At 45.5% G+C, this 26427-nt stretch overlaps 1 protein-coding gene and 1 long non-coding RNA gene across 4 annotated transcripts in view; both read left to right on the forward strand.

The window, feature by feature from the left end:
- The first annotated feature begins 2449 nt into the window (after positions 1–2449).
- The window catches only part of LOC126516462 (peptidyl-prolyl cis-trans isomerase-like 3), a 44136-nt gene continuing 20158 nt past the window's right edge, over positions 2450–26427 (forward strand). The window contains exons 1-5 of one of the 3 annotated variants that reach the window (XM_072285859.1): positions 2450–2549; positions 2669–2743; positions 3402–3495; positions 22354–22431; positions 25549–25616. In XM_072285859.1, coding sequence (XP_072141960.1) covers positions 2547–2549; positions 2669–2743; positions 3402–3495; positions 22354–22431; positions 25549–25616 — 318 coding nt within the window. In that variant the 5' untranslated portion in view covers positions 2450–2546. The remainder of the gene's footprint in view (positions 2550–2668; positions 2744–3401; positions 3496–22353; positions 22432–25548; positions 25617–26427) is intronic. The other 2 variants (XM_055064024.2, XM_050166590.3) reach the window with 2 other exon arrangements.
- On the forward strand, positions 14757–17046 carry LOC140215389 (uncharacterized). The gene is made up of 2 exons (XR_011892344.1): positions 14757–14793; positions 15123–17046. It is a non-coding gene; the product is annotated as an uncharacterized lncRNA (long non-coding RNA).

Consider the following 26427-nt stretch of genomic DNA (forward strand, 5'->3'; position numbering starts at 1 on the left):
TATCCCCGGGCTTCACCACAGCCTCTACGCTGACGACGTGACGTTGTGGGCAGCGGCGGATGATCCACAAACTCTTAAAGAGATCATGCAACGCGGCATGGACGGTGTACAAGCTTATGCGGAGTCAAGGGGCCTGACGTGCTCACCGGAAAAATCCCAATACCTCCTGATCAAGCCCGGCAGAAGTAGCTGTCCCGGGGGAATACCACGGGGGAGCTAGGCACTTCCTTGAACTTTAGATCGGAGGACTTACCATCCTGGAGCACCCCAGTATCAAGATATTGGGGCTAGCCTTTCAGAACACGCTGCGCTGCGGGCTCATGTTAAACTCTAGAGGGTGACAAACTACACACTACAGTTCATTCGCCGGTGGCTAATCGGCACCACGGCATGGGCGAGGGCGAGCTGCTCCGACTTGTGCAGGCATACATAACCAGCAGAACCATGTACTGGACACCATATGTCAAACTCGCAGCCACATACTTAGCTAAATTGAACACACTGATCAGAAGAACCACAAAGGCAGCCCTGGGCCTTCCGGACCACGCGGCCACCGCAAGGCTCGCAACACGATCGAGGTGCTCTTAGACGCTCACCACACAGCACAAGTCCGTCGTCTCTCGCTAACCCCGGCTGTCAGCACAGTCCTCTGGAAGCTGTCTCGATCGAGGCCATCCCCGAGGTTACAGAGTACATGACGATTCCGCGAAAGGTCAGGGGGCATATTTATGCCCCGCCTCTACCCCGCGACATGGACCCCGAGTTCCATCAGGGCCGCCGGCAGGCCCGTAGTGAAGCTCTTTGGCGACCCTACGGCTCGCAAGATGGAGTAGTTTACATAGACGCAGCGGGACACCCTCGCGGCGACCTCATGATCGCGGTGGTAGCGGATCACAAGGGACGACTGATAGAACACTCAACAATCACGGCTGGCCGAGTGGTGGAAGCGGAGGAAACAGCGATTGCCATGGCCTTGCATGCGGAAGCGAATACCGTCATCATCGATAGCAAGCAGGCCATCGGCAATTTGGTCCGCGGTAGAATTTCCGAACAGGCGTATCGTGTCCTCACGCGGCGCCCCCTAAACGGGTGGAAAACCCTCGTGCGGATCCCCGCTCACGCGGCTGTGCCCGGCAACGCGTCGGCTCACAGTTTGGCTCGAGATCTCGCGCGCCGAGCCTCGTACGCGGATGCGGACGGCGTGAACGAGGAGGAGAAACACGAGGAATCCTGCGAAACTTATCACGAAATAGCCCATAGGTATAGCTTGAGGCGTCGCGCGCTCCCACCACCGGCCAAGCAACTCGATAAAACGCAAGCGGTCGCGTTTAGGCGACTCCAGACAAACACATACCCACACCCAAAGTACATTAACAAAATCACAGGGGGCAAGGAAATCGACCCATGTAGGCTCTGTTCACAAACAGGGACACTCACACACGTAATGTGGGAATGCACCTCGCTCCCGTTCTCTCATCCCCCGTCAGCAGCGAGACTGACTGAACAGCCTGGCTCAGGTTCGGGACCGTCGAGCGACAGCTTGAACTGGTGGATGCTGGTGGACTGGGCGGACGACGCCAAGCACCCAGGGCATTACTTGAGCCCGATCCCTCAGCCACCTCCCCCTTTCCCCTTCCCGCTTTCAATAAAGTGTACCAGCACCACCACCACGTTCTCGTGACGCCTGCGGCAGAAAGGATGTTCCACATCCGCCGCCAAGGTCTGTGAGTGGTGGCGCTGGCTAACACTCCCAGGGTTCTACTACAAATTTTTATAGGAAATATAAATATCCAAGAAATTGGACGGGGAGACGTCGCCGCGGTAGCTCAATTGGTAGAGCATCACACGCGGAATGCTAAGGTTGTGGGATCGTTCCCCACCCGCGGGAAGTAGTTTTTTCATCCACTTTCATTTTCTATTAATTTATCGTTTCTTTATTTCAAATATAGACGGGAATTTTCGCTCACGGGGACGCCGGCGCCGGATGCCGACACCGGATTTTCTGCGACACGGGGCCTTTAACGCTATTGTGCTGAAAAGGCATGTGATTGGTGGACGCGTTCAATTGTGTCAGTAAGCTAATTTATATATATGGTTCGAGATGGTGGTGATCAAGCTTTGGTTACTGCAGGGGCGGCTCATTGGCCTGAAGGGGAGAGGAATATGGGGATTGTGAAATCAAGTTTATGCCAGCCGTCGATAGGTGCGGGGGATGCCCCACTCCACCGAAAAGGCGTAGAGCGTTGGCAGATTCGACGCTTCGCTACAATGAACTAGAAAGCCTTCTAGTTCACTATAGCTTTACCGTGCTCCCTCACGGGTTGCACAATCAAGCGTTTTTCCTTTCTTTAGATCACTATCATCATCGCAGATCACTGCCGGGTTCCATCGACTCTTCCAAAGAACGAGTGCGCATTGAAGTTGGCCGACATGAAAGCGCCGTATATTTGTGCAGCGCAGACCATGGCGCAGATGCACTACGCACGCTTTCCAAGCAGCAACCATGGGCAATATGGCGCTGCCCAGAGAATTAAAGCGCGGTTGGAATGGTGCGTAATTTGATCGTGTCAAAGCGAGAGTCTCTGCTCCTTTACATTGAAATGCGCATTAAGTTCTTCATTAATGTGTGCCATAACATTTAATGTAGCTAAAATATTTTGTATTTCAGTCGGTTACACTGCACACAGACCTAGGTGACATAAAGATCGAGCTGTTCTGTGAAACATGTCCGAAGGCAGCAGAGGTATGTTTTTTGAAGTCGGCACCCACAGCATGTTGTTTTGTTATCATTCGCAAGGGACGTGGACCTTTCAGCTTTCATAGCAGTTAAAGAAGAGTAGCCTGCATCGTTGGAATAGCCGAGGTGCACTGGCTACTGACATACCGTGCGTTGGACTGGGGCCAAATATAATTTGTTTACATTTATAGCGCTAGTACTAATTTACCGCTTACATCGCGTAATCATTTTCTTTCATTTTTTCTTTGTTTGTCAAAGCAACAGACTTCTGTGAGCAGCTCTGTGACCGGGCCAGTATGATTAAAGTATAAACTGATTTGTATGCGTTGAGGGTGCTCACGTTAGTGAAATAATCAAGGAACGTTAAGGATTTCAATAAAATGAAAAAAAAAAAGGAGCTTAGCAGATTTAACTGATAATACGTTGATGAGTAATCAAAGCCTGAGTGATAGTAACCGATGCGTGCGGTAAATCTTAGCTTTTTTTGTAGCTCTCGACGGGAAGTCATATTAAACGAAACTAGCTGTGGGGAACGTCGAGTGGTTTCGGTATTCCTGCTAAATGTGTCTGTTAAATCTTTGTTTATATTTGTTATGGCTGTTCGCCTTTCTGAAAAGCGTGAGGCTGAGGATGCTCATTCTTAGTACGTCATTGTATATTGCAGAATTTCTTGGCACTTTGTGCTTCCGACTACTACAACGGCTGCCTCTTCCACCGCAACATCAAGGGCTTTATGGTACAGACAGGTGACCCTACAGGTAAATTCAGAATAATATAGAATTTAAAATTTTTGCCGCAGGGAGCGTTCTTTTCTCAAGGTCCTTGCATTCACATAAAGTGGAAAGTTTTTCTTGTATATGTTGTATTTTTACTTCAGCTGTGCACGCCAAGGGCTTGTTGTGACACCGGACCCGCCCAGTGAAGGCACCATAGGCTGAATAAATCCTTAACCATCTTTACTGATGGTTAAGTTTTACTGATGGTTAAGTTTTACTGATGAATCAGTGTAAAAAAAAGTCTTGCGAATACCCTTGAACCTAGGAAGATTGTGGTACCGAGGGACTTGGATTTTTACTAGCAACCATAGGTAGCCATCAGATGATAAAGCCAAGGAAAACATGTGGGCTACTAAAAATCAAGCCAATCTGTTCCCCTGATTCTTACTCATTGCATTGTGTGGGCCTCCACTGTGGCAGTCTTGATGTTTGAATTCATGTACTATGGGACACCTGTAGTTGAAACCATAGAGTTTACTGCTAAAATTACTAGAGGGAATTTTGATGCTGCGGTTGTTCAGCTACTATGGGAATGATGGGTAGTTACATGGATTTGTCTGATCTTTGTGCTTATGACTTCACATGTTTTTGTGGCTTTATTTACTATGATTTATCTGCCTGTACATCGGCATATCTACCGGGGGCAGTGGAGGCACTTGCCTCCCCCCTCCCCACTTCTGAGAGGGGGGGGCAAAGTTGGCCATTTGCCCTCCTCCCCACTTTTCAAAACCAGAAATACGGCGCCTGGAGTCCCGGCCCGGATCTCTAGAGTCTACAGAAAGCCACTTGAAGCACTGATAATGGGGTTCTGGCCTCTCTGCCAGCTGTAGGCGGAGTCTTGGCCACTTTGGTTTGGTTCGGCACTCATCATCGGTATGTGTATAGCACACAGGTTCTACTCGATTCCAGCTGGTAAATATCCCTATCCCCACACATTGGCTGTAGTCTTTCAAGACTTAATCAAGGCTCTGGTTCGGGCTAGTTAGTCTGTCATACTGGGAACCTCAATGGTGTTATTGAGGTTCCCAGTACTCTCAAGACTGCTCGCATTGATTTGGTCGTAAGAGGTTTTCTTGCGGTGAAACAAGAGGCAGCACGAAGTGTTTGTTTTTTGCTGCAAGCGCTCTTCATCATGCGGTGTTATGACCTCGAGTGCTCGTGGACATCGAGTGAGATATGTTCACATTTGCCTGTGTGCCCGGGAACCATTTTCCTTTCCACATTTGCTTTCCCCACTCCCCGCCCGCCACATGCACGCACACACACGCACACACGCACTTTCGAAAGCGAGCACTGTCAGCTGCACACTGGCAAATTCAACAAAACAACAGCTGATGCCAAGCTTTCTCTCAGAGTTGTGCCCACATAATACAATTTTTTTTTATTACATATCCCTTGCTTGGGCAGTGTGAACCGCCTGTGGGACGTGCCTTGCAAATGGGCACTCCAGAACAAGTTTGAACTGCCATCCCTTGCATCATGCAGTGTTTTCTAGGGCCATCAAACCTAATCATCTTTGAAAGCACAAAATCAGATTTGCTTTAATAATTCACCTTTATTTAATCAGTGTTGCCATTTTGTTGATATTGTTGTTAGATTTAGATACATTTTAGTGACGGTAATCAGCGACATTTTTTAGTCACTTGAATGAACAGTTGGCGATATTTTAGCGACTTACAAGATAGAAAAGTTGCTTCAAAAATGGCCTTCTAGAATGCAGTTTGTTATACAAAATCAACATGTAAGCGGCCAAAACTCGCTATATGAAGCATGGGCTCCATTACTACTTAGCAATGGTTGCCTTCACATTGGTAGCCTTCAGATTGTGATTGTGCTTTACAACATGTTGGTCATCATGCCATTTTACATTGTTCGCAGAAAATTTGTTTCTTTATTATGTAGAAAACCTATTTGAATGAGTTTAAACGCTGTGGGTTCAGTGGTGTCACTAAATGCATTTGATTGGTGGACACACTCAAGCGTGCCGGTAAGCTATATTACCAAAACCAAATGAAATAAATTTTATGAACACAGATGTAATGCTCCGGTTAGATAACTGTTGAAACATTAGGGTTACAGAATGGGTACCAAGAGAAGGAAACACAGTCGAGGATGGCAGAAGACAAGGGGGAGCAATGAAATTAGGAAATTCGCGAGCGCTAGTTGGAATCAGTTGGTGCAGGACAGGGGTAATTGGAGATTGCAGGGAGAGGCCTTCGTCCTGCAGTGGACATAAAACAGGCTGATGATGATGATGGTGATGATGATGTAGGTAAATAAGACATATTGACTGCATAAAAAAGGCATAGATATCGGAATGGCTGAGCTTGTTTACACGCGTCTGAACAAATCGCTTCTGTTGCTCATGTCTTTGGGACTAATCACTACTTCATGGCAGATTTTAGGTAGATCACGCACGGAGATGTAATGTTTGACCTATATAAAGGTCCGGTTATTGTCATCGCTGTGTTAACAATGTGCGGCCGAGTGCCTTCCGCAGAATTTAGTTCTCCTACCACGATCGTCGAGAGCCCCAGGAAATTTAGTTTTAACGTAGGCTATAAATGCATTTTCATGCTAGGAAAACTACGTTACTTGTGTTCTCCTGGAGCGTGCCGTATCTGTAACCTTCCTATCTGATTGTAACGAAAAAGTTAAGCTGTCATCATTTGTTAAGTAATAAATATTAGATGTAGGCAAATATTAACTTTCTTGAATACGAATCGAATACAAAGAGTAAGTATTGAATATCAAATCCAATATCGAATAGACAAACGCAGACGCACATTTTTTCAGCAGGAATATTTATTTCAGTATAATTAGATAATGCGCTTGTATATACTGAATAGACAGTCAACCATCACATTCAGTTAGGAGTGTTTTAAGCACAAGATCACTACAACTGCTGTGAAAATAACTGCAGGAGTAGCCGTTTGACACTTTTAGAGCCTGGTGGCAAACAAGCTTTCTAAGACTGACAGGCTGCTGTATGTCTAGCTCTCCAAAAGTGCTAAACAAACAGTTGTGGAAAAAATATCCAAAGTTATGGAATAGGAAAAGTTAATGGAGTATTTGTGTGCTGTAGACACAATACAGGGTCTGTTACAAGGACATTACTGGTTGTAATGTAAACGATAAATATGCTACATGACTAAATAGATTGCAAGAAAGACTAATTCACAAATCAGAAACAAAAATAACCGGTTGTCGTGTAGCGGACGAGAAGAAGGGGAGCCGAGGGACCCTATTTGTTGTTAGGCACAACTATATAAAGCCAACAGGTAATGAAGAAAAGGGATGATTAGAAGAAATTACTTGTAGTTTTTGACTGAAATGTAAAAGTTAGATCAAGGAAAATTGGAGGAAAAAATCAACTTGCTGACAGTGGGAGCCAGAGCCACAACCCTCGCATTACGTGCGCATTGCAGTACTTATTGTGCGACAGCAACGGCAGTTGCCACGTCCAGATTCTTGGATATTTATGTATGCGCACAAGATCTAACCCAAGGAGTGTTAACCAGTGCCACACTTCCACCGCAGTACTGAAAACAAAGCTTGCATTACCGATTTTGTCTCTACATCACTTCAAAAACTGTGCCGTTCTTTTGCTTCTGATAATTTGTGATACTTTGTTCAGCATGTAGGAAAGAGTAACCTGACTTTAAGAGTCGGTTGTTGCGAAAAATTTGGTTAGCTTCAATATCCGAAAATACCAAATAGTTCATTTTCAAATACGAATATTATGCACCGACTATTCGTGTTCGAAACTTTGGATATTTGGCCCCCCTATGGTAAATACATTTGTTAAGTTTAAGCCCTCTGTACCCTGCTGGTAAATTCACTGTTTTCTTTGACCTGGACGGACATTAGACCAACATGAGACCAACATGGTAGATGATTTACTTTACGTTAGGTTATATTGGAGTGTTCCAGCACACCTGTGTTCCTAAAGTCCACTTGACAATTCTAGCAAGAATTTTAGTGACTTTTTTGGTCTCACTTCAACACGCTTCAGAAAATTTTGGCAATACTAAACTGTAATGGTTCATCATGTGTCATTGATAACCAGATCTGTCAGTGACACAGATAACTTTCACTGAAGCATTCTATAGCCTTTTTTATTGCATTGATAATCAAGAAGGGCAATCTCTACAGTATGCCAGCTGGGTCTGCTGGAGTATGCTCCGTCCAGTGATGAACGTAAACTTCTGTATGACCTCAAACGGATATCTTACAATAAGTCAATGTGCCATTAACAAATTGAATAAACAGCGTATCATTGTTTGTAGGTCTGCGACCACTAAAGTGGCATCTACCTAACCCAGCAGTGCTGCGTGCCAGCTCGCTCCGCTTACCTTGACAGGAGCCGTCCGTGTCTGGCTCTGTGGTAAAGCATATGAAAAACGAACATGTACTGCAGAAGTCAAGGGAAAAATCATACACAGGTTTACAGCAGTTGGCATGGCATCATTGTTGGCATGGCATCCGTGCCGACAGGGTAGCGACGGCAGAGCAATCCCAGGCGGCATGTACTGCAAAGATCAGTTTCCAAACCACAAGCCTGACATATATGTACCAAATGAATGTCTCTCTGGATGATCCAGTTGTTTTCAAAGCATGTGAAATGAACAGACAAATGTACAGAATGTTAATTTTTTCCCAACGTTTCGGTTGGGGTCCGGCTTATGTCACTAAAATCTCTTTCTCCCCCCTCTCTCTATAAACGAGAGGAAAGGGGATTAACCAAGGGGCCCGATTTTTATTAGTCATAGTGTCAGGTGTCAGTGTTTGTTGACTTCTTGTGACATGACTATATATATATATATATATATATATATATATATATATATATATATATATATATATACGGCTTACCCGCCCACTCCAAAAATAGTTGGCATGCCACTGTGCCTGTACTAGCCTAAATGTTGAAGCAATCTTATCTTTCTAAACATAGAAAGCAAGAAGACTCTGTATGTACATGTATAACCACTGCGGGTTATTGCATGTATAACGCTATATTTTATTGAAAATGATAAATTTGCTCAGTTGCAAAGCCATTTGGAGTTCTTAGGACAGGCAAGTCTATGTACTAACCATCATTCCCTTGCTGGCTGAACTGTCATGCTTGCAGTTTATGTAGATACTAGCACCAGAGTTCCCTCTGGCAATTTTTATAAGAAACTCTGTGGTTGAAACAATCTTCCATATCCACTGCCATGGTTGTGAGCGATGCTCGCTTAAACTAACTTCCAGGGCTAGCTTTAGTACACAACTCAAATACAAAAAAAAAAAAAGAGATGGGGGTGGAGGACCATTGCCACCATAGTTCAATTGGTAGAGCATCACATTAATCATGCTGAAGTTGTAGGTATGGTGCCCACTGGTGACATATTGTCTTAATTTCCAGTTTACTTCATTAAGAATATCAGCGGAATTGCTAATTTGACCCTCATTCACAAAATATCCTACATCTCAATTAAAAAAAGAGCTTAATTTCCCCATGCTTTCTTTGGCTTCCATATTTGTAGGATTCCTGTGCTAGTGGAAGCCTGTGTGATTGAAAATTCCTTTCAGCAAATGCTAGTGCCTAAAATTTTTTTATTATCTCGGGAAGATAGCAATGCAAAAAAAAAAAAAAAATGTGATTGATTGTGAAAATAGCTTGGTTGGAAATGAGTATCAGTGCAGTGTTAAAAGGAATGATAATTTACAACCATTCCTTTTAGCAATATGTAGTAGCAACTATGCTAACACAGTGTTTTCTTAAGCTTGAGTGTTACGGTGATATGGTCATTCATCCTTGTTCACTTGTGTCTTATCCTTCGAAGAGTACAGATGGAACATCAAATACTAGTGTAATTCTGTATGATCAAACTTTTCGAGGCCATTTTGGGCTCTCATAGATCACAGCTGCTCCTTGGCATGGTTTGTTCTGATGTTGCTCCTGACTTGAATTGCCATGGGGTGGCTTACATGATAATTAACTCAAATTGATTGCCTGATGTAGTAACTTTTAATTGGCACAAGTAAACCCTGTTAAGCTCAGTGGCAGTAGTATTCGCCATCTCTAAATGCTTGCAATATGCCGACGTGAGATATACCAATGTTATGACACCTAGGCCTTTCTACAGACATGTTGATCTGGCTGACATGCTGACATGTTGATGCATGATCAGTGTCCTTCTAATGTGTTACGCACAGAGCGCCTCAGGACAATGTCGAGTGCTGAAGCACATGCTTCTGTTATTTTGGCCTATTCAAACAACTGTTGTCAAATGAACATTGTGCACTTTCTTGCGCTTTTTGCATATCTTCTTTAAGGGGGGATGCAGGGCTGAAAATTAACTTTTCAACTGTTGCACGAATATTTATAAAATATTATCGGTGTATGTATCATCTTACTTTAAGTATGTATTCTAAGTTTTATCAATACAGATCAAATACAAAAAGAAATTATGGCTGCCATATGGACCAATTAGGCATGTCACCTTAGGAAAGCTATTATTTCAGAAATAATGTATGCACCACTGATTGTGGTGCAACAATGTATTTTTTCTTTTCTTTTGTGGAACGGGGGCACGGAAATGAAAAAGCACAAAGCATGTTGGCCACAATCTAATGCCTACTTCGGGTACGTAATGTGGCTACCGAAGGAATGTCGAAGAAAACGTGAGATGCTTGGTCCACAGAGAACAATATGTATGTTACTCGTTATCCTACACTGGCGAGACAAAAGGCTTTCCGGAGAGGTTGCGATAACATCGAAATGAAGGTGATGCCCTCAAGCGAACACGTTGCAATCCGTCGAGTCCCCACAGTGGTGGTGGCGAGCGACCATTGTTTCTTTTTCTCGTCTGCTAGCCAGAATGCATCCAAAACTCTTGTGAGACCAAGATCCACTCAGCAAGAGAAAAATGAATGCGCACCGAAGTGCGCCACATGGTTGTCAGGGCAACACATGAAAAACGCATGACCTCTGGCTGGCTCTGGCAGCCCGCAGGTAGCGAGAACAAGAAAATTGAAGAGGCTTAATGTGTCCTCGCGAATAAAAGTCAAAGTAGAAAAAAAAAAATGAACGTAGTTACCTTTGCTGGCTTTAGTGTCTTGACATGGATGCTTTGGCGCAGGTGAAAAAAAATGTTGATATTCTTTTCTGTGACATGACGGCACAAATGAACCATCACAATGCTTCGTCTCATCGGACCTCGCTGTGCACTTTGTCAACTTGTCTGATAGTGTGTTAATTTGGCTTTTCTCCTTGTATGGTCCAATGTATGACTTTAGGAAAGTCAATGCACTTTTGGTGTCAAATGTTTATCAGTACATTAAACCCACAGAGATCCAGAATTGAAAATCTGAAGCACGACTTTGGAAATATCTATGCACCTTTTGCATCAAAAGTTTATGTGATCTTTATACCCATAAAGTTTCGAAATTGAAATCCATGCGCTCCGTAGGTTCCGCGGCCCCTGCGAGATGCCGCGACGAGCCTGCTAGCCATCAAAGTGCCCTTGAAACTTTGTGCTCGGATGGGGCTCTTTGCGTTATGTGACTCCAGATCAATGGGTGTTGCCATGAAATCCAGCCCGAGTTCACAATCTTCGGGCCAAAATCTGTTTTCGAGCGTGAAAAATACATTCTAGCCAAAATCCAGAATGATTTCAGGTGCCGGGGGTTGTTGTGCATGACAGCACGAAAAAATTTCGGGGGGGAGGAGGGGGCTGAAGGCCCATAAGCGCCTCCCCCCCCCCTTGGCTATGCCCCCCTAGTTGGCACAAATCAAGTAAAGAGTTTTCTCTCGGCCACCCCTGTTGGTTCCTTTCGCTCTTTCCTGTTTTCCTCTGGCCACTCCTTACATTGTGGCTTCACTTTAAAGCAAACACAAACAAACCAAACTAAACAAACCAGCAAAAAGAAACAGCAACAATAAAGTACACAAGCAAAAGCCAGGAAAAGCGTTTCTTCTCAATTTTTGTAATCTGCTTGTTACCCGGCCCATGCACTCCAGCAAATTGCACGCAGGAGAATGTGCCGTGTAATTTGTTGAAAACAGGCAGCGGCCTACTCTATGTGACAAAGACTGCCTGCGAAATGCGACTCCCATCTGCGCATTAGCTTCACAATGACCACTGCCGGTGTGTGCCTTTTTATCTTTTTTCCAGCTCCCCCGACAACACGGGGGTGAGAGCAGTGATGACCGCATTTGTCAGGTCCCATTTGTCGGTTCGAAACGCCCTGCACATGCTGTAAACGACCATCGGCTTGGTGATGTCTGCTATTGTCTCTAAGCAACCTATCTTCCTAGCCGATAGCGAACATACTCCCAGAGCCGCCACACATATGGAAACTTTTCTGCAATGTCTCCCTATGTGTTTCACATAACTACATAAAAGGTACAAGCCATAGAGTTTCTCACTATATTACCTAGAGGGAATTCTGGCGCTGTTGCACTGTTGTATGTATGGGAATGGTGGAAGTATATGATGACTGCAGATTGGCATCGTTGTTGGAGAGCCCGGACACCATGAAGACGTGCCTGGCTAGCACCGTTCCGTCTATTGCAATGATTCATTTTATACTAAAACAGCACGTAAGAGCTGTTTTAGCTTTATTATTATACAGAAACATTTTGTTTAATTATGAAGACTTGGGATTGGATGTACAATATATGAAACCCCAAACGTATCAGCAGACTGCTAAAGTTGGAGGACAGACAACAAGATTCCCACTTGCTTTGGAACAGTTTGTCATCTGTTCTTGCTTTTCTTCACTTGATTATGTATTGTAGGTGAGTAAAGTTTATTGAAAAATGCAATATGGGTGAATGAAAACCTTTTATGAAGATTTTATTTCAAGAATGCATTATCTGTGTAGCCATATCCACGTTTTAAACAAAGGCCTCGTACAACAACAGCCAACACTTCGCACATACATATACTGTCCTTCTCATGACGGCTCAGTGCTTGATAGAAAACTCCCATAGACGGTGGTGCCAGATTTCCCTCTGCGTGATGTAGTGAGAAACTCTATGGCGCAAGTGAAGGTCATTGAACATAACTCATCCCAAGTACTGAAACCAGGTGTTGATTCCTTTTGTAATCATTCAATTTCTTCTTGCTATTGCTGCTAGTGTTTCACAGTGCGTGTGTGATGATTTACTTTAATGTGTCAGTGTTGATTGCAACTACATACCTTGAGTTAGTGTAAATGACTCTGAAAGAAGTTATTTGAATCAAGCTCTGTAGATGTACCGAAAATGTCTTGTAGCTTTGGTTAAAATTTTTTTGTGGATTGTAATAATGAAAGAGGCATAACTTTTTAGATGTGTACATGGTGGGTTTTGTGAACTAATTCTGCTCTCTCCTCTTGGCTTCTAACTACTGAGGGTGTGTTTCAATTCTGGCCAGCATCGGAGACAGTCTATGTAAACAGCTAAAGAGACAGCTGAGACAGCTTCGAGGCCATGTAATGGAATGCATTCTGAACTGTCTGGAAGACATATGGAAGACGCTTCTGTGACATGACGCTACCTCGCGGTGACAAAAAAAATGTTGAAGAAAGCACACACTAATTCTGTATTTTATGTCTTTGTGCCTGCAAATCTGTGAACATCACAATGTGACTTACATTAAGGGCGCAGGAAAGCGTGTCTATGTTTTCTTGTGCGCAGACAACTTTCGTGTTGGCTTTACAAGTGTTCTGCTCAGCCGCCATCTTGTTTGGACCAGAAAGTAGTCTGCATAGTTTTTGACTTCGATGCTGTCTTCGCGTCGCGAAGCTATCTACTTCGACGTCTTCATGAGAATTAGAACGAGACTTAAGATGTCCGCTGTCCGCTTAGCCGTCTACTTAGCCGTCTGCGGCGAGTATTGGAACACAGAGTGAATAAGGGGTCTTGTAGATGTCAGTGTTGCCAGCCAACACGGTGTCTACTACAGCAACCTGACCCTCGTTGCTTACAAATAAAATCAATTAAAAGTGAGCACTGTGAAGAAGTGCCTAACAGTAATTCAATAATAATAGTGCCTTCATTGCATCCATGCCCAATGCCCAGATTATAGTGCAAATTTCGAGGAGTTAATCTTGATCAACTGAATTTGAACTTGCCGCTTACATGAATTTTAACTTCAGCCATTGAAGAAAGAGAAATTATTAGAAAGTGTAGAGCTCAAGAAAGACATTGGATGTAGAAAAGGAAAACACACCACACCTTTCTACATCCACTGTCTTTCTTGAGCTCCAAGTTTTCTAATAATGCATTACCAACCAGCTCACCTGTCCATCCTATTGAAAGAGAAATTGCTGGGTATCTCATAGATACAAGGTGGCTTCATCCTTTGTTGGCTGCAAGATGCTCGTGTAACAAAAGGATTGGAGGTGGAGTTAATGTTTCTAGGTTACTATCAGTTTGCAAGCTTCACTTTGGAGCATTCTAGCTACACCGTCTCTCTCTGTTGCAAGATTCAATGTGCACACTGCCACATGGCAGGCCAAGGAAGCTAGGTTTAAGCACTGTATGGTCTTCAATACCTGTGCTTGCCAGTAAGATGACTCCTCTCTCTTGCTTTTTGTTAGGCAGTGCTGGTGCTATATCCCGTGTATAGCTTAGGAATACACATGCAATCTCAGAGGCTTCATTGTGCTTGACCACTCACTGTATGCTTCGTGATGCAGATCTAGACGTGCAGGCACAACAGGCAGCAGAATGGGACCATGTGCAGTGTGGCTGTTTACTCCTTGAAGTATGCTGGCCAGCACAGATAACCGTTGTTCTTTTTATCTGTCCTGTGGTAGTTGCCCCGCCTTGTGATCAACCTGCACCATTTTTCAATCTTATTGCTCTTGATTCCAGACAGCAGTAACCACTTAGCTCTGTCGTGACACCTGTGTTAATGCTTTCTAATAATTTTACAATGGCCTTGTAGCCTGTCAAGTGCCTGATTATCAAGGTTGCTTGGAAGATTCTTAAAAAAAAAAATAGGACCATTAGGAGCAGCATAAAGGTGCAGAAGTTCCAAGGTTACTGACTGTTGATGAAAACAAAATGACTGTTTTATTAACCCAGTACTGCCCACTGTTGCACATATGCAACGCGCAGTTGACCAACCTACAAATTGCGCAGATGGCCACGGTCCGGAAAAAAGTTGATGTTACTCTTTCAATCAGTAGTTTTTCTATCTCAGAAGTTCACCATCCCACCACTGGGGGCAGCGTTGCGCCCAGAAAGCAGTTTACAAAATGGCGTCTTTCTTGCCGCACGTGAGCTCCGCTGAGCAGGTACGTTCTTTTTTTTAATAACTAATAGAACCTTTCCGCCAGGGAGTTGATATTGCTTAGGTTTAAAAGAAAGACGTTTCTGGTTTGTTTCGTATGCAACGTTTTGATTTTCAAGCATTAGATCGAGTGAAATATTTTCTTTATATGCCACGTTGCACATGTGCAACAGCGGGCAGTAGTGTCCCACTGAACCCCTGTTGCATATGTGCAACATGACTCCATCCTCCTTATTAGCACCGTGATGGTGTCATATTGTTACGCTAAAGACAAACTCTGTGCTTTTCGAGTGTACTAAAATTGTTTTTAATTTATTTTAATGGAATCTGCAGGATGGCATTTCATCGTCTTTGTTCTATGGATTGCCGAGAATACGACGAAAGCGTTTCCTTGGAAATGACAACTTGCTTCGCCACATTGATTGCAACCAGAGTGACATATCCGATGAGAGCAGTGATGAAGAAGCAGAAGCGGCAACTGTTGACCTAAGCACTGATGAAGAAAGTAGTTATACGGAGTCCGAGGATGAGGTCATGCCCTCCACAACAGGGTTGAAAGCGACATACGCAAAGAAGCGCTATACGTGGAAAAAAACATCCTTTCAGAAGCCAGGAACTTGTTTCAAAAATGACTTGCCTTTGCCTCCCTCCGAGCCTCTCACAGCAAAGCAGCTTTTTGACTTGTTCGTGTCAAGAACGATGCTGACGCGTGTCGTGGAAGAAACGAATACTACTTGCAAAAAAATGGAACGGCTCTGGGCATGACACTTGAAGAACTCACTTCTGTGCTTGGAATGTTTTTCCGTATGGGCCTCGTGGATATGCACAATGTACGTGCATACTGGGAACAAGGAAGCAGGTATGAGCATGTTGCACAAGTTATGTCGCTTAACCGCTTCGAGAAGATAACAAGTCATTTGCACTTTGTCGACAATGATGCTGCGACAGAAAAGACAATGCAAGACAAATGCTGGAAAGTGCGCCCCTGGCTTTCAGAACTGCGCGAAAACATGCTGAAAATTCCACAGGAAACAAAGTCTTGTATTGATGAGATTTTGATCCCTTTCCGCGGAAGGTCACCTATACGGCAGTACCTGCCGAACAAACCAAAATGCAAGTGGGGTCTGAAGCTTTGGGCCCGGTCAGGAGAGTCGGGGCTCTGCTATGACTTCGATGTGTACCCAGCATTTAGCAAGGGTTTCTATGGTGATCAAGGTGGATATGAGCTCGGTCTTGGTGCAGGAGTTGTCATCCAGCTGTGTTCAAGTCTCCCTGACCGCGAAAACAACCTCATTATTGGTGATAACTTTTTTTCAAGTCCTCATTTGGTGAGTGAACTAACACGCAGAAAAATCTCTTACATTGGCACTGTGAGAGAGAACAGACTGCAATCATGCAAGCTGATGAATGAGAAAGAAATGAAAAAGAAAGGTCGTGGCACCTTGGACTTCTGCGTTGCGTCGTGTGGTGAGCAAAACATGGTTGCCGTGAAGTGGTTTGACAACAGGCCAGTGACACTCATTTCCAATTGTGTTGGTGTTGAAGAAATAGCAACCGTAAAAAGATGGGACAAAAAGCAGAAGACACACATTCTAGTTGAGTGCCCTGCTATTCTGCCAATGTACAACATGTCAATGGGTGGTGTTGACCTCCTAGACAAGATGTGCTACAGTTATCGCTTTCCAATGCGGGCAAAGCGATGGTATATGTACATCTTCTGACACACCGTCAAAGTGGCCGCAGTCAATGCATGGTTTTTGCATAAATGCCATGCACAACAGCAAGGCACTAGTGCAATGCCTTTGCGTAGTTTTCTCTCTGAGCTTGCGACGGCATTGGTACTTTACCGAAAGCGTGCACCTGGACGACCATCTCAGCAAAATCTCCCGCTCGTCAAGAAGGTCCTCAGTGCAGTACCACGAGACGTCCGAAAGGACGGAACACAGCATTGGCCACTTTGGAACGAGCGCAGAACCAGGTGCAAGGCATGCAAAGGAGGCTACACCTTTATTTCTTGCTGCAAGTGCCAGGTGTACCTGTGCCTGAATAAAGACCGCAATTGTTTCATCCACTTCCACCAGGCTTAGAATAACTACCGGCAAACCAGCTTGGATTATTGTTTTGTTCTTGCAATTGAAAAAAAATCGTGTAACCTCAGCTAAAGTTTAGCTCTCCTTTTACATTGCGTTCTATTACTGCCCAGTGTTGCATATGTGCAACAAGCTGTAATTTCTAATAAAAGCTGTCCATAACTATTTTTATTGCGTCTGTGCCTTTATTTTCGTTTTAAATGCAAGTATACAGCTTGTCTTCCTGTTTTCTTTGCGTTTTCTGGGACTGGGAATTACTGGGTTAAGTGCCACAGGGACCTCAGTAATTCTTTCCAGCATTGTGGCTACACTCCTGAGAACCACAACTCTTCATAGTTGGTATAAAATCATCTTATCCTCTTCATTGTACAGTTCTTTGTCTCTCTCACCCTTTTGTCCAATAATATTCAATTATCTTAAAGAAAAAGACTGCTTGAGTTAAACAGCTGATGTCAATTTACAAATATTGGGAGGATTAGTGGCAAACAATGGATGATCCTTTTTTGTTTCCATGAGACATGTTGCCGTTTCCCTTTCCCAATTGGCGGAAGTGATCTATATCTTTTGCTTAGCTGTGCTGAGCTGGTGAGGTGGAGTACAGAAGTCACATTGTAACTCACGTGAACTTGGATGTGTGGTTATTGCAGTCACAGTTAGCAGAGGTAACCTCCTCAGTTTGTGACAACTCAGTTCTATGGGAATCCACTAGGTGGCCATAGCTTCTCTTGTAGCTTTGTGCTACCTTCAGGTGGACCACAATATTTCCATTTAATTCCTCAATTTATATCAGCCTTTAACCTTTTCTCGGGCAAATTTTTTGTAAACAGCTCAGTGATATATTCTTGTGTTTTTACTCCACAAGACACGTCCGCAAATGTTCTCTAAAAATATCAGATTTTTTTCAAGTATCATTTATGGAAGAACTTTGGTGGGAAGTACTTTTCCCACTGCTCACTAAGTGTGCACTGTATTAAAAAGAAAATATTATTTTTATATTACTTCAGTAACTACAGAACAAGTGGAATGCCTCTCTGTGGCTCAGAAAGTAAGAAAATAGAAATCTGAAAAGTCATTCTTCACTTTCTGTGATTTTGCCTGAAGCAGGGGTCTGCACCAAGTGGCACTGTGCTGCTCTGGCAAATGTACCATGTCCACTTCCCTGCTACACTCATGCTGCAGGGCTGGCATACATACATATACATAACATCCTCACAGAAAATTTAAAATAAATGATCTGCTTTTTCATTGCTAAGAAAACTTTTCAAAGCTTTTACACACCTTCTGAAGCCACATTTCATGTGAAATGATCAAGCATACAGCATCGCTGAAGTTGGCTCAAAGTGTGGGGAACGCTGTAGATCAATTTTTGCAGCAACAGAGTGTACCACTGCATTAAAAGTTTCTTTAAGATTACAATAGTCCTGCAGGTGGAAATGATGCTTCCAATGGCCTTGTTATGCACATATAGCAGGCGTGAAGTATATTTCCTATCACCCGTAAAGGGCTTGACAGCAGGTTGAAGGAAGCAATGTTCAGATGCTGTGGTTGTGTTCAGAGACAAAGGCCACATGAGAGAGGCTGCTTAGAGGAGCTGGGATGCAGACAGGCTAGTCTGAAAACTATATGCAGTTACTCAGGAACAATCAGTTTTACGAAGCCTCACTGCTGTTTCTGCCCAAGGTAGGCCAGCACACATTTATTGCATGAAGCCTCACTGCTGTTTCTGCCCAAGGTAGGCCAGCACACATTTATGGCATGACTGGAATATGCTGTGTGGCAGGCCATGCTTAGTGAAAGGTCAGTAATTGTCACATTTGTACAATTTGTGTGCGTACAAAAACTATAAGCCAAGTCTGTGGTTCACCTTTCTTCCTTTGACTCGCTGCTGAAGCTCAGTGGCTATGGTGTTGCGGTGCTGAGCACAAGGTCGCAGGTTCGATCCCACCCATGGCGGCAGTTCACAGGGGCAGAATGCAAGAACACTCGTTTACCATATGTTAACGGCACTTTAAGGACCCCAGGTGGTCAGAATTAATCCGGACTACCCCATTATAGCGTGCTTTATGAATAGGTCAAGGTTTTGGCATGTCATAACTTACAATTTAATTAAATTATTGTAACATAGATTGAAGACGGAGCCTTACAAAATAGACGCTTCTGCTTAATAGCGGGCCAGGAGAAGAATGTGCAGCTCACGCGCTTCATCGTCTGTCATGGCGCCGACCTTTGCGCGCGCTGTCCCGCGGTGCGGGAGCCCCACATCATTGTGTCAATTGCCCCCCATGCGAAAAGCGACTGTCTCAGTTGTGTCAAAAAGTTCTTTCCGCGACAAGAAATGGAGCTCCTCAGGTTTATCTTGGTGTTCACGTACACGCATAGTAGGGTTTCATGCGCGCTACGTGAACAACTCTCGCGCGAGGACGATGACGGAGCGAACTGGGGTCAGAACTGCAAAGGACGACTTTGTAGCTCACGTCATTGAGGCGGCGTGTAACCTTGTAGGGACCAAAATACCGGCGGAGCAACTTTTCCGAGAGTCCACGGCGACGAATGGGCGTCCAGACCCACACGAAGGCGTTGGTATTGTAATGGATGTCGCGTCGACCCTGGTTGTATCGAAGGGTGTCGGTATTCTGTTGGCTCCGGATACAATGCCGAGCCAGCTGGCGTGCTTCTTTGGCTCTTTGTACGAATTCTTCCGTGTGTTCGCTGGTCGGGATATTATCAACCAGAGGTAGCATGGCATCAAGTGTTGACGTGACGTGGTGCCCGTATACAAGTTCAAACGGCGTAAACTGTGTAGTCTCCTGTGAAGCAGTGTTATATGCGTTCTGTTCAGACGTTCAGTTAATCCATTGGTTTGAGGGTGATACGCAGTGCTCTTGCGGTGAGAGCAATGCGTTAGCTGGAGAACGTCCTGCATAAGTTCTGTTGTAAATGCTGCACCGTGGCCGGTGATGAGAACAGATGGTGCACCATGTCGTAGGATGATGTGGCGTACAAAGAACTTGGCCACTTCATACGAGTTTGCTTGCGGAATAGCTTCAGTTTCGGCGTACCAGGTTAAGTAGTTGGTAGTGACGACTATCCATTTATTGCGCGAAGAGGTCACTGGGAATGGCCCAAGTAGATCCATCACCCGCCGTGGTTGCTCAGTGGCTATGGTGTTAGGCTGCTGAGCACGAGGTCGCGGGATCGAATCCCGGCCACGGCGGCTGCATTTCGATGGGGGCGAAATGCGAAAACACCCGTGTACTTAGATTTAGGTGCACGTTAAAGAGCCCCAGGTGGTCGAAATTTCCGGAGTCCTCCACTACGGCGTGCCTCATAATCAGAAAGTGGTTTTGGCACGTAAAACCCCATAATTTTTTTTTTTAAGTAGATCCATTCCTATTTGTTGGAACGGTGCTTGAGGAGGGTCCACAGGGTGGAGAAAGCCAGCTGGTTTAACTGGTGGTTTCTTGCGGCGTTGACAATCACGGCATGTCTTCACGTACCATTGCACAGAAGAAAAAAGCCAGGGCCAGTAATATTTCTGGCATATCCTTGCTAATGTCTTAGCGGATCCCAGGTGTCCCGCACATTGCTCATTATGGCAGGCTTGCAAAATGTCTTGGCGCAGCGCCGACAGCACGACAAGGAGGTACGTATTTGTACCGCTTCCGCAGTTTTTCCTGTAAAGGACGTTATGCAAAGAGTACGATGATAAGCCGTGCACGAGTGACAGTGACCGAGGTAAGACACCTTCAGCTCCTTGAAGGTGCTCGATCAGCGGCAGCAGCTCAGGGTCAGCGCACTGGTGTTCAGCCATCTTTATGGCGTCGATAACGCTGACAAATGGCAAGTCATGGTCAGGGTCTGAGGACGTCGTAGGGAGTGGTGTGCGTGACAAACAGTCGGCGTCGCTGTGCTTCCTTCCAGTCGGTAGACAACTGTAATGTCATACTCTTGTAAGCGCAGGCTCCAATGGGCTAGTCTGCCTGAAGGATCTTTGAGGCTGGCAAGCCAGCACAGGGCATGGTGATCGCTGACAGCCTTAAAGGGTCTACTGTACAAGTAGGGTCGGAATTTACCAATTGCCCACACAACCGCTAAGCATTCTTTTTCAGTGGTTGAGTAGTTTTTGTCAGCCTTGGTGAGACTGCGGCTTGCATAAGCAATGGGGCGTTCCGCACCAGCTTGCCACTGCACAAGAACTGCGCCGAGACCCATATTGCTGGTGTCAGTATGAATTTCAGTGTCAGCGTCTTCGTCAAAATGAGCAAGTATTGGGGCCGCTTGCAAGCGCGTGCGCAATTCATTGAACGACTGCTGCTGCTCGTACGCCCAAATGAAAGGCACATCGTCGCGTGTGAGCCGTGTCAGAGGCTCAGAAATTCTCAAGAATCCCTCGACGAAGCGCCTATAATATGCGCACAAACCAAGCTTCGTTGGACAGCCTTCTTGTTCGTGGGTGGCGAAAACTCGGCTATGGCAGCTAACTTGTCGTTGTCTGGTCGGACGCCTTTAGGACCAACGACATGGCCAAGAAATTTGAGCTCTTGGAACCCGAAGTAGCATTTTTCAGGCTTGATGGTGAGGCCGGCAGTACAGATCACCGCAAGGACACTCTCGAGTCGTGCGAGATGTTCGTCAAACGTGCTCGAGAACACGACGACGTCGTCCAAGTATACGAGGCAGGTTTGCCATTTGAGTTCAGCAAGCACGGTATCCATCATCCGCTGAAAGGTCGCAGGTGCGGAACAGAGACCGAAGGGGAGAACTTTGAACTCATAAAGCCCGTCAGGTGTCACAAACGCTGTTTTTTCACGATCTTGTTTATCGACTTCGATTTGCCAATACCCTGATTCAAGATCCAACGAAGAAAAAAAAATTGGCATGTTGTAGACGATCCAATGCGTCGTCGATGTGTGGCAATGCATAAACATCGCGCTTGGTGACACGGTTCAACTTCCTATAATCTACACAGAAGTGTAGTGTGTTCTTTTTCTTTCTGACTAACACTACAGGGGAGGCCCACGGGCTTGTGGACAGCTGGATCATGTCGTCGTGGAGCATCTCTTTCACCTGATGCTTGATCACTTCCCTTTCTACTGGAGACACTCTGTAAGGATGCTGACGAACAGGATGTGCGGACTCATCCGTTATAATGCGGTGCTTTGTGATGGACATGCGCCGTACTTTGGATGACGTTGAGAAAGAGTCCGCAAATTCATTCACGAGACTCAGCAGACAGTCTTTCTGATGGCCTGTCTGGCAGAGCAGCGTTAACGTGAATCTGTTCTTTGAGGCTGGGTAACTCAGGTTGCTGAGACGATGCGATTTCTAATGTGGCAATGTCAGTAACGTCAATGATTTCGTGAAGAAATGCGATTGTTGTTCCTTCCGGTACATGCCGGTATTCGTTGCTAAAATTTGTTAGCAGAACGACTGAACATTTGTTGTGCACCTGAAGAAGCCCTCTGGCTATGCAGATGTGGCGCTCAAGAAGCAGGGGGATATCTGCCTCAGCAGTTCCTTCGGCGTCGTCCTCTATGTTGCATCAGACAAGGGTAAGCATGCTGCTCTTGGGTGGTAACGTGACGTGATCGTCAGCTACGCGAAGCGTGATGTCACGGTCGTTGCCATTGCTGTTCGCTATGGCTTGCGTAGTAGCGAAGCTGACTCTAGACTCTTGCAAGTCGATGATGGCACCGTTCGCCTGAAGGAAATCCATGCCGAGTATAAGGTCCTTCGAAGATTCAGGAAGAATGACGAAGTCGCCGATGTACGTGAAGCCCCGAATGTTGACTCGTGCCGTGTACCGGCCCATTGGAGTTATGAGGTGCCCTCCTGCAGTACAAATCTGAGTCCCGGTCCATTGCGTCGAAACTTTGTTCAGGATACGCGTGAGATTCTGGCTCATAACAGATGTGTCCGCAGCCATGTCGATTAACGCCGTGACTTCGTGGTCATCTATGGTAACTGGTACGTCGTAAGATACTGACACCGAACTACACTGCTTTCTCTGCATCTCAATTACGTCATATCGCAGTCGTCTTAGTGGAGGATCTTCAGCGTTAGCAACGTCAGCGACCTCACCTCCGCAGGTCGCTGGACTCAGTTTTCCCAGGAGGCAGGGCTGGGTGAGTGATGCCTTGTTGCGCTCAGCGTGAAGTTAAGGCTGGAAGACCTGTTTCGGGCGGGTGACGGTGACCGGCGGACACGAAATCGTGTGGCAAACGAGGTCCTGGCGTCCGCGAGGTAGGCTTCAATCTCCAGGGGGCACCCGCCGTGGTTGCTCAGTGGCTATGGTGTTGGGCTGCTGAGCATGAGGTCGCGGGATCGAATCCCGGCCATGGCGGCCGCATTTCGATGGGGGCGAAATGCGAAAACACCCGTGTAATTAGATTTAGGTGCACGTTAAAGAACCCCAGGTGGTCGAAATTTCCGGAGTCCTCCACTACGGCGTGCCTCATAATCAGAAAGTGGTTTTGGCACGTAAAACCCCATAATTAAAAAAAAAAATCTCCAGGGGGCGTTCACCATTGCGCGGGCACGGCGCATTCAGTGAAAATCCACGGAGCCCAGCGCGGTGGTAAGGACACGCCCTGTAGAGGTGATCGGCTTCACCGCAATGAAAACACAAGGGCCTCCGGTCTGCAATGCACCATATGTCACTCTTGCGGGGTGGTCGTGTTTCAGACATGAATGGCATGCGGCGAGTCCTGAAGTCGCCAGTTGCTTGTTCAACGGCGCGCACACCATGAAAGTCCGGGACGTCGCGCACATCGTAAAAAGTCGGGGACAACGAACTTTGCGCAGCTCCCGCATACGACATGCGAGGCTGTGGCTGCCGTACCTCGTGATGTGGTGCCTCGATTCGCTCCAGGACTTGTACTGCCTGCCTGATTTCCTCCTGGATGACTTCAGCCAGAGCGAGTCGCAGTACCGATACCGGAGCCACCTGAAGCTTTTGAAGCTCTTCTTGGACAACAAGCCTAATGAGCTCCTGCAAGGCATCGGTATTGTCCAAGGGTATAGCGAGAGGGTCACGCGATAGGGTCGACACGTCGCGGTTTTACTGCCTTGTTCGCTGCTGCAGTGCCTTTTCCATTGATATGGCTTCCGCAAGAAACTCTGCAATGGTCTTTGGGGGGTTGCATATTAGTCCACCGAACAAGTCTTGCTTGACGCCGCCCATCAAGTTCCTGAGCTTCTTTTCTTCCGGCATGGATGGATCCGCGCGTCGGAAAAGTCGGCACATATCTTCCACAAACATTGCGACGCTTTCGTTCAGCCGCTGCACTCTCGCCTGAATTGCAGATTCAGCTCGCTCCTTGCGATCGAGGCTGGCGTATGTGCTGATTAGCTGCCGTCGGAATTCGTTCCATGTCGATGGGCCGCCTCACGGTTCTCAAACCATGTCTGTGCATAGTCCTCGAGGGCGAAGTAGGCGTTCATTAGCTTGCGCTCTGGAGTCCAGCTGTTGAATTCTGCGACACGCTCAAAGATCGAGCCAGTCCTCAACATCTTCGAAGGTGTCCCCATGGAAGGATGTGGGAATTCACGGCTGGTTAAGGACAACCTTGGTCGGTGCGGTTGAGGAAGAAGACGGAACTGAAGTACTCATCCTTATGACTCGATTGGGTAGAGGCTCGTGCTCAGGTGGCAGTCCTTGAAGTCGACGGCTTGTCCGTACGTGAACTGGAGTCAGCTCGACTGGACTTCGTACTGGGCTTGTAGGCAGTGTTCGATCTGGGAGTGGTAGCATGTACCAAGCACCTCCACCAGAAAAATTAACATAGATTGAAGACTACAAAATAGACGCTTCTGTTTAATGGCGAGCCAGGACAAAAACGTGCAGCTCATGCGCTTTATCGTCTTTCATGGTGCCGATCTTTGCGCGTGCTGTCCCGCGGTGCGGGAGCCCCACATCATTGTGTCATTATTTCTTTGAATCATGTGTTGTGAGTAACTTTATTTCTTTGAAATAACTTAGTGTCAGAGCATTCTTATTGACATGAGCTTGCCCTTTCTTTCTTTCTTTTTAATGTGAGAAGCTTCCATGTCTTCTTGTGATACTTTGGTTGTCATCTTTGGCTAGGACCTTTGTACCAAAAACTTCCATAATGCTTGAAAGAAAGGCTTAAAAAAAGCACCTACATGACAGCTGCTTAGCACTATATGTATGCAGAGTGTGTGAATAGAAAAGAATTACATTAATATGACATTCACTCACATTTTTTAAGCAACTGGATAGCGGCGCATATGTGTGCCGTTCCTTCATTTGTTGCAACTCTAGTGTGCCGTAAAAGTACTGAGCAACCTACACCAACGCACTCAGCAATGATTTGTTTTCGCCTAAGTTTCGCGAGTTTAATTTGCTCCTAGTGCAAGCTTTCGAAACCTCTGTGGGTAAAATTTTGATGTGTTACTTGTGGCTTTCAGCCAAGGCAAATTTGTGCAGTGGCTTCATTGGTTATCTGGTACAGTTGACTTTTCTACCTCAATGAGGTAATGAAATCACTGAAACTTTGAGCAAAGGAAAAGTTGCAAGACTGTAGATGCCTTTTGGTACTTCGAAATGTGCCTGAATTAAAATGTTGAATGAAGAGAAATTAACTGTAGTAGAAGCCATGGTGGTGGTGCTTGATGACTGACATTGTCCAACCTTTTTTAATTTTCAGGTACGGGAAAAGGAGGTGAAAGCATCTGGGGTGCCAAGTTTGCTGATGAGATTCGGGACGAGCTGAAGGTATGGGCAGATTTCTCGATTGCACAATGTGTGTGGAAAGTCATCTGGTTTGGCAGTGGACAAGAAAGTGGGACTGTATAGTTGGTGTAAAAGGTTCCAGGACCATGGGATCAGAGAAAACTTTGAATTGCCAAGCAGTTTGTGACTGCAGCCAGTAAAGTGGTACAGCACTACATTGTTTGCATATTGGTACTAGTACAGGCAGAAAACCTGAATACTAAGCTGCGGAGATATTCAGTGTTTTCTGAGATCTCATGGTCCGTAAACATTTAATGCCAGCAGTTCTCACTCCTGCATTTCTTATCTTTAGTAAAATTTTTTTTAACTTCCTTGATTCCTTCAGCCCCAAACATCATAACATTAAGAAAAGTCACAGCATGCTCGAGAAAGAAATGCAGGCAATAAATGCACATCAGCACATATAACATACAAAGGTTAAAAACCAAACAATAGAGATATGTTGCAACAGAAAGGAAAATCGTTCATTGGGAGTTGTAGTGCCCATATTCTACAGTGAATAATTTTACTCCACCTACCATCATGACTCAGTGGCCATGGTGTTTTGATGCTCTACCTGAGCTTGCAGGTTTGATTCTCAACCTTGGCGACCTCATTTTGATGGTGTGGAATACAAAAACACTTGTGTACCGAGCATTTTGTACTCATTAAAGATTGCAGGTTGGTCAAGATAACCCACAGCCCTCCATTACATCTCTCATATTGCCTTTGTGTTGTCTTGTGGTGTTAAACTTCATCACTCAGTGCCACATAGTCAGACCATGGGAAAAGATTTCTGAACAACCATGATCTG

This window comes from Dermacentor andersoni, chromosome 1 (assembly GCF_023375885.2).
Source record: "Dermacentor andersoni chromosome 1, qqDerAnde1_hic_scaffold, whole genome shotgun sequence".
NCBI classification, from domain to species: Eukaryota; Metazoa; Arthropoda; class Arachnida; order Ixodida; family Ixodidae; genus Dermacentor; species Dermacentor andersoni.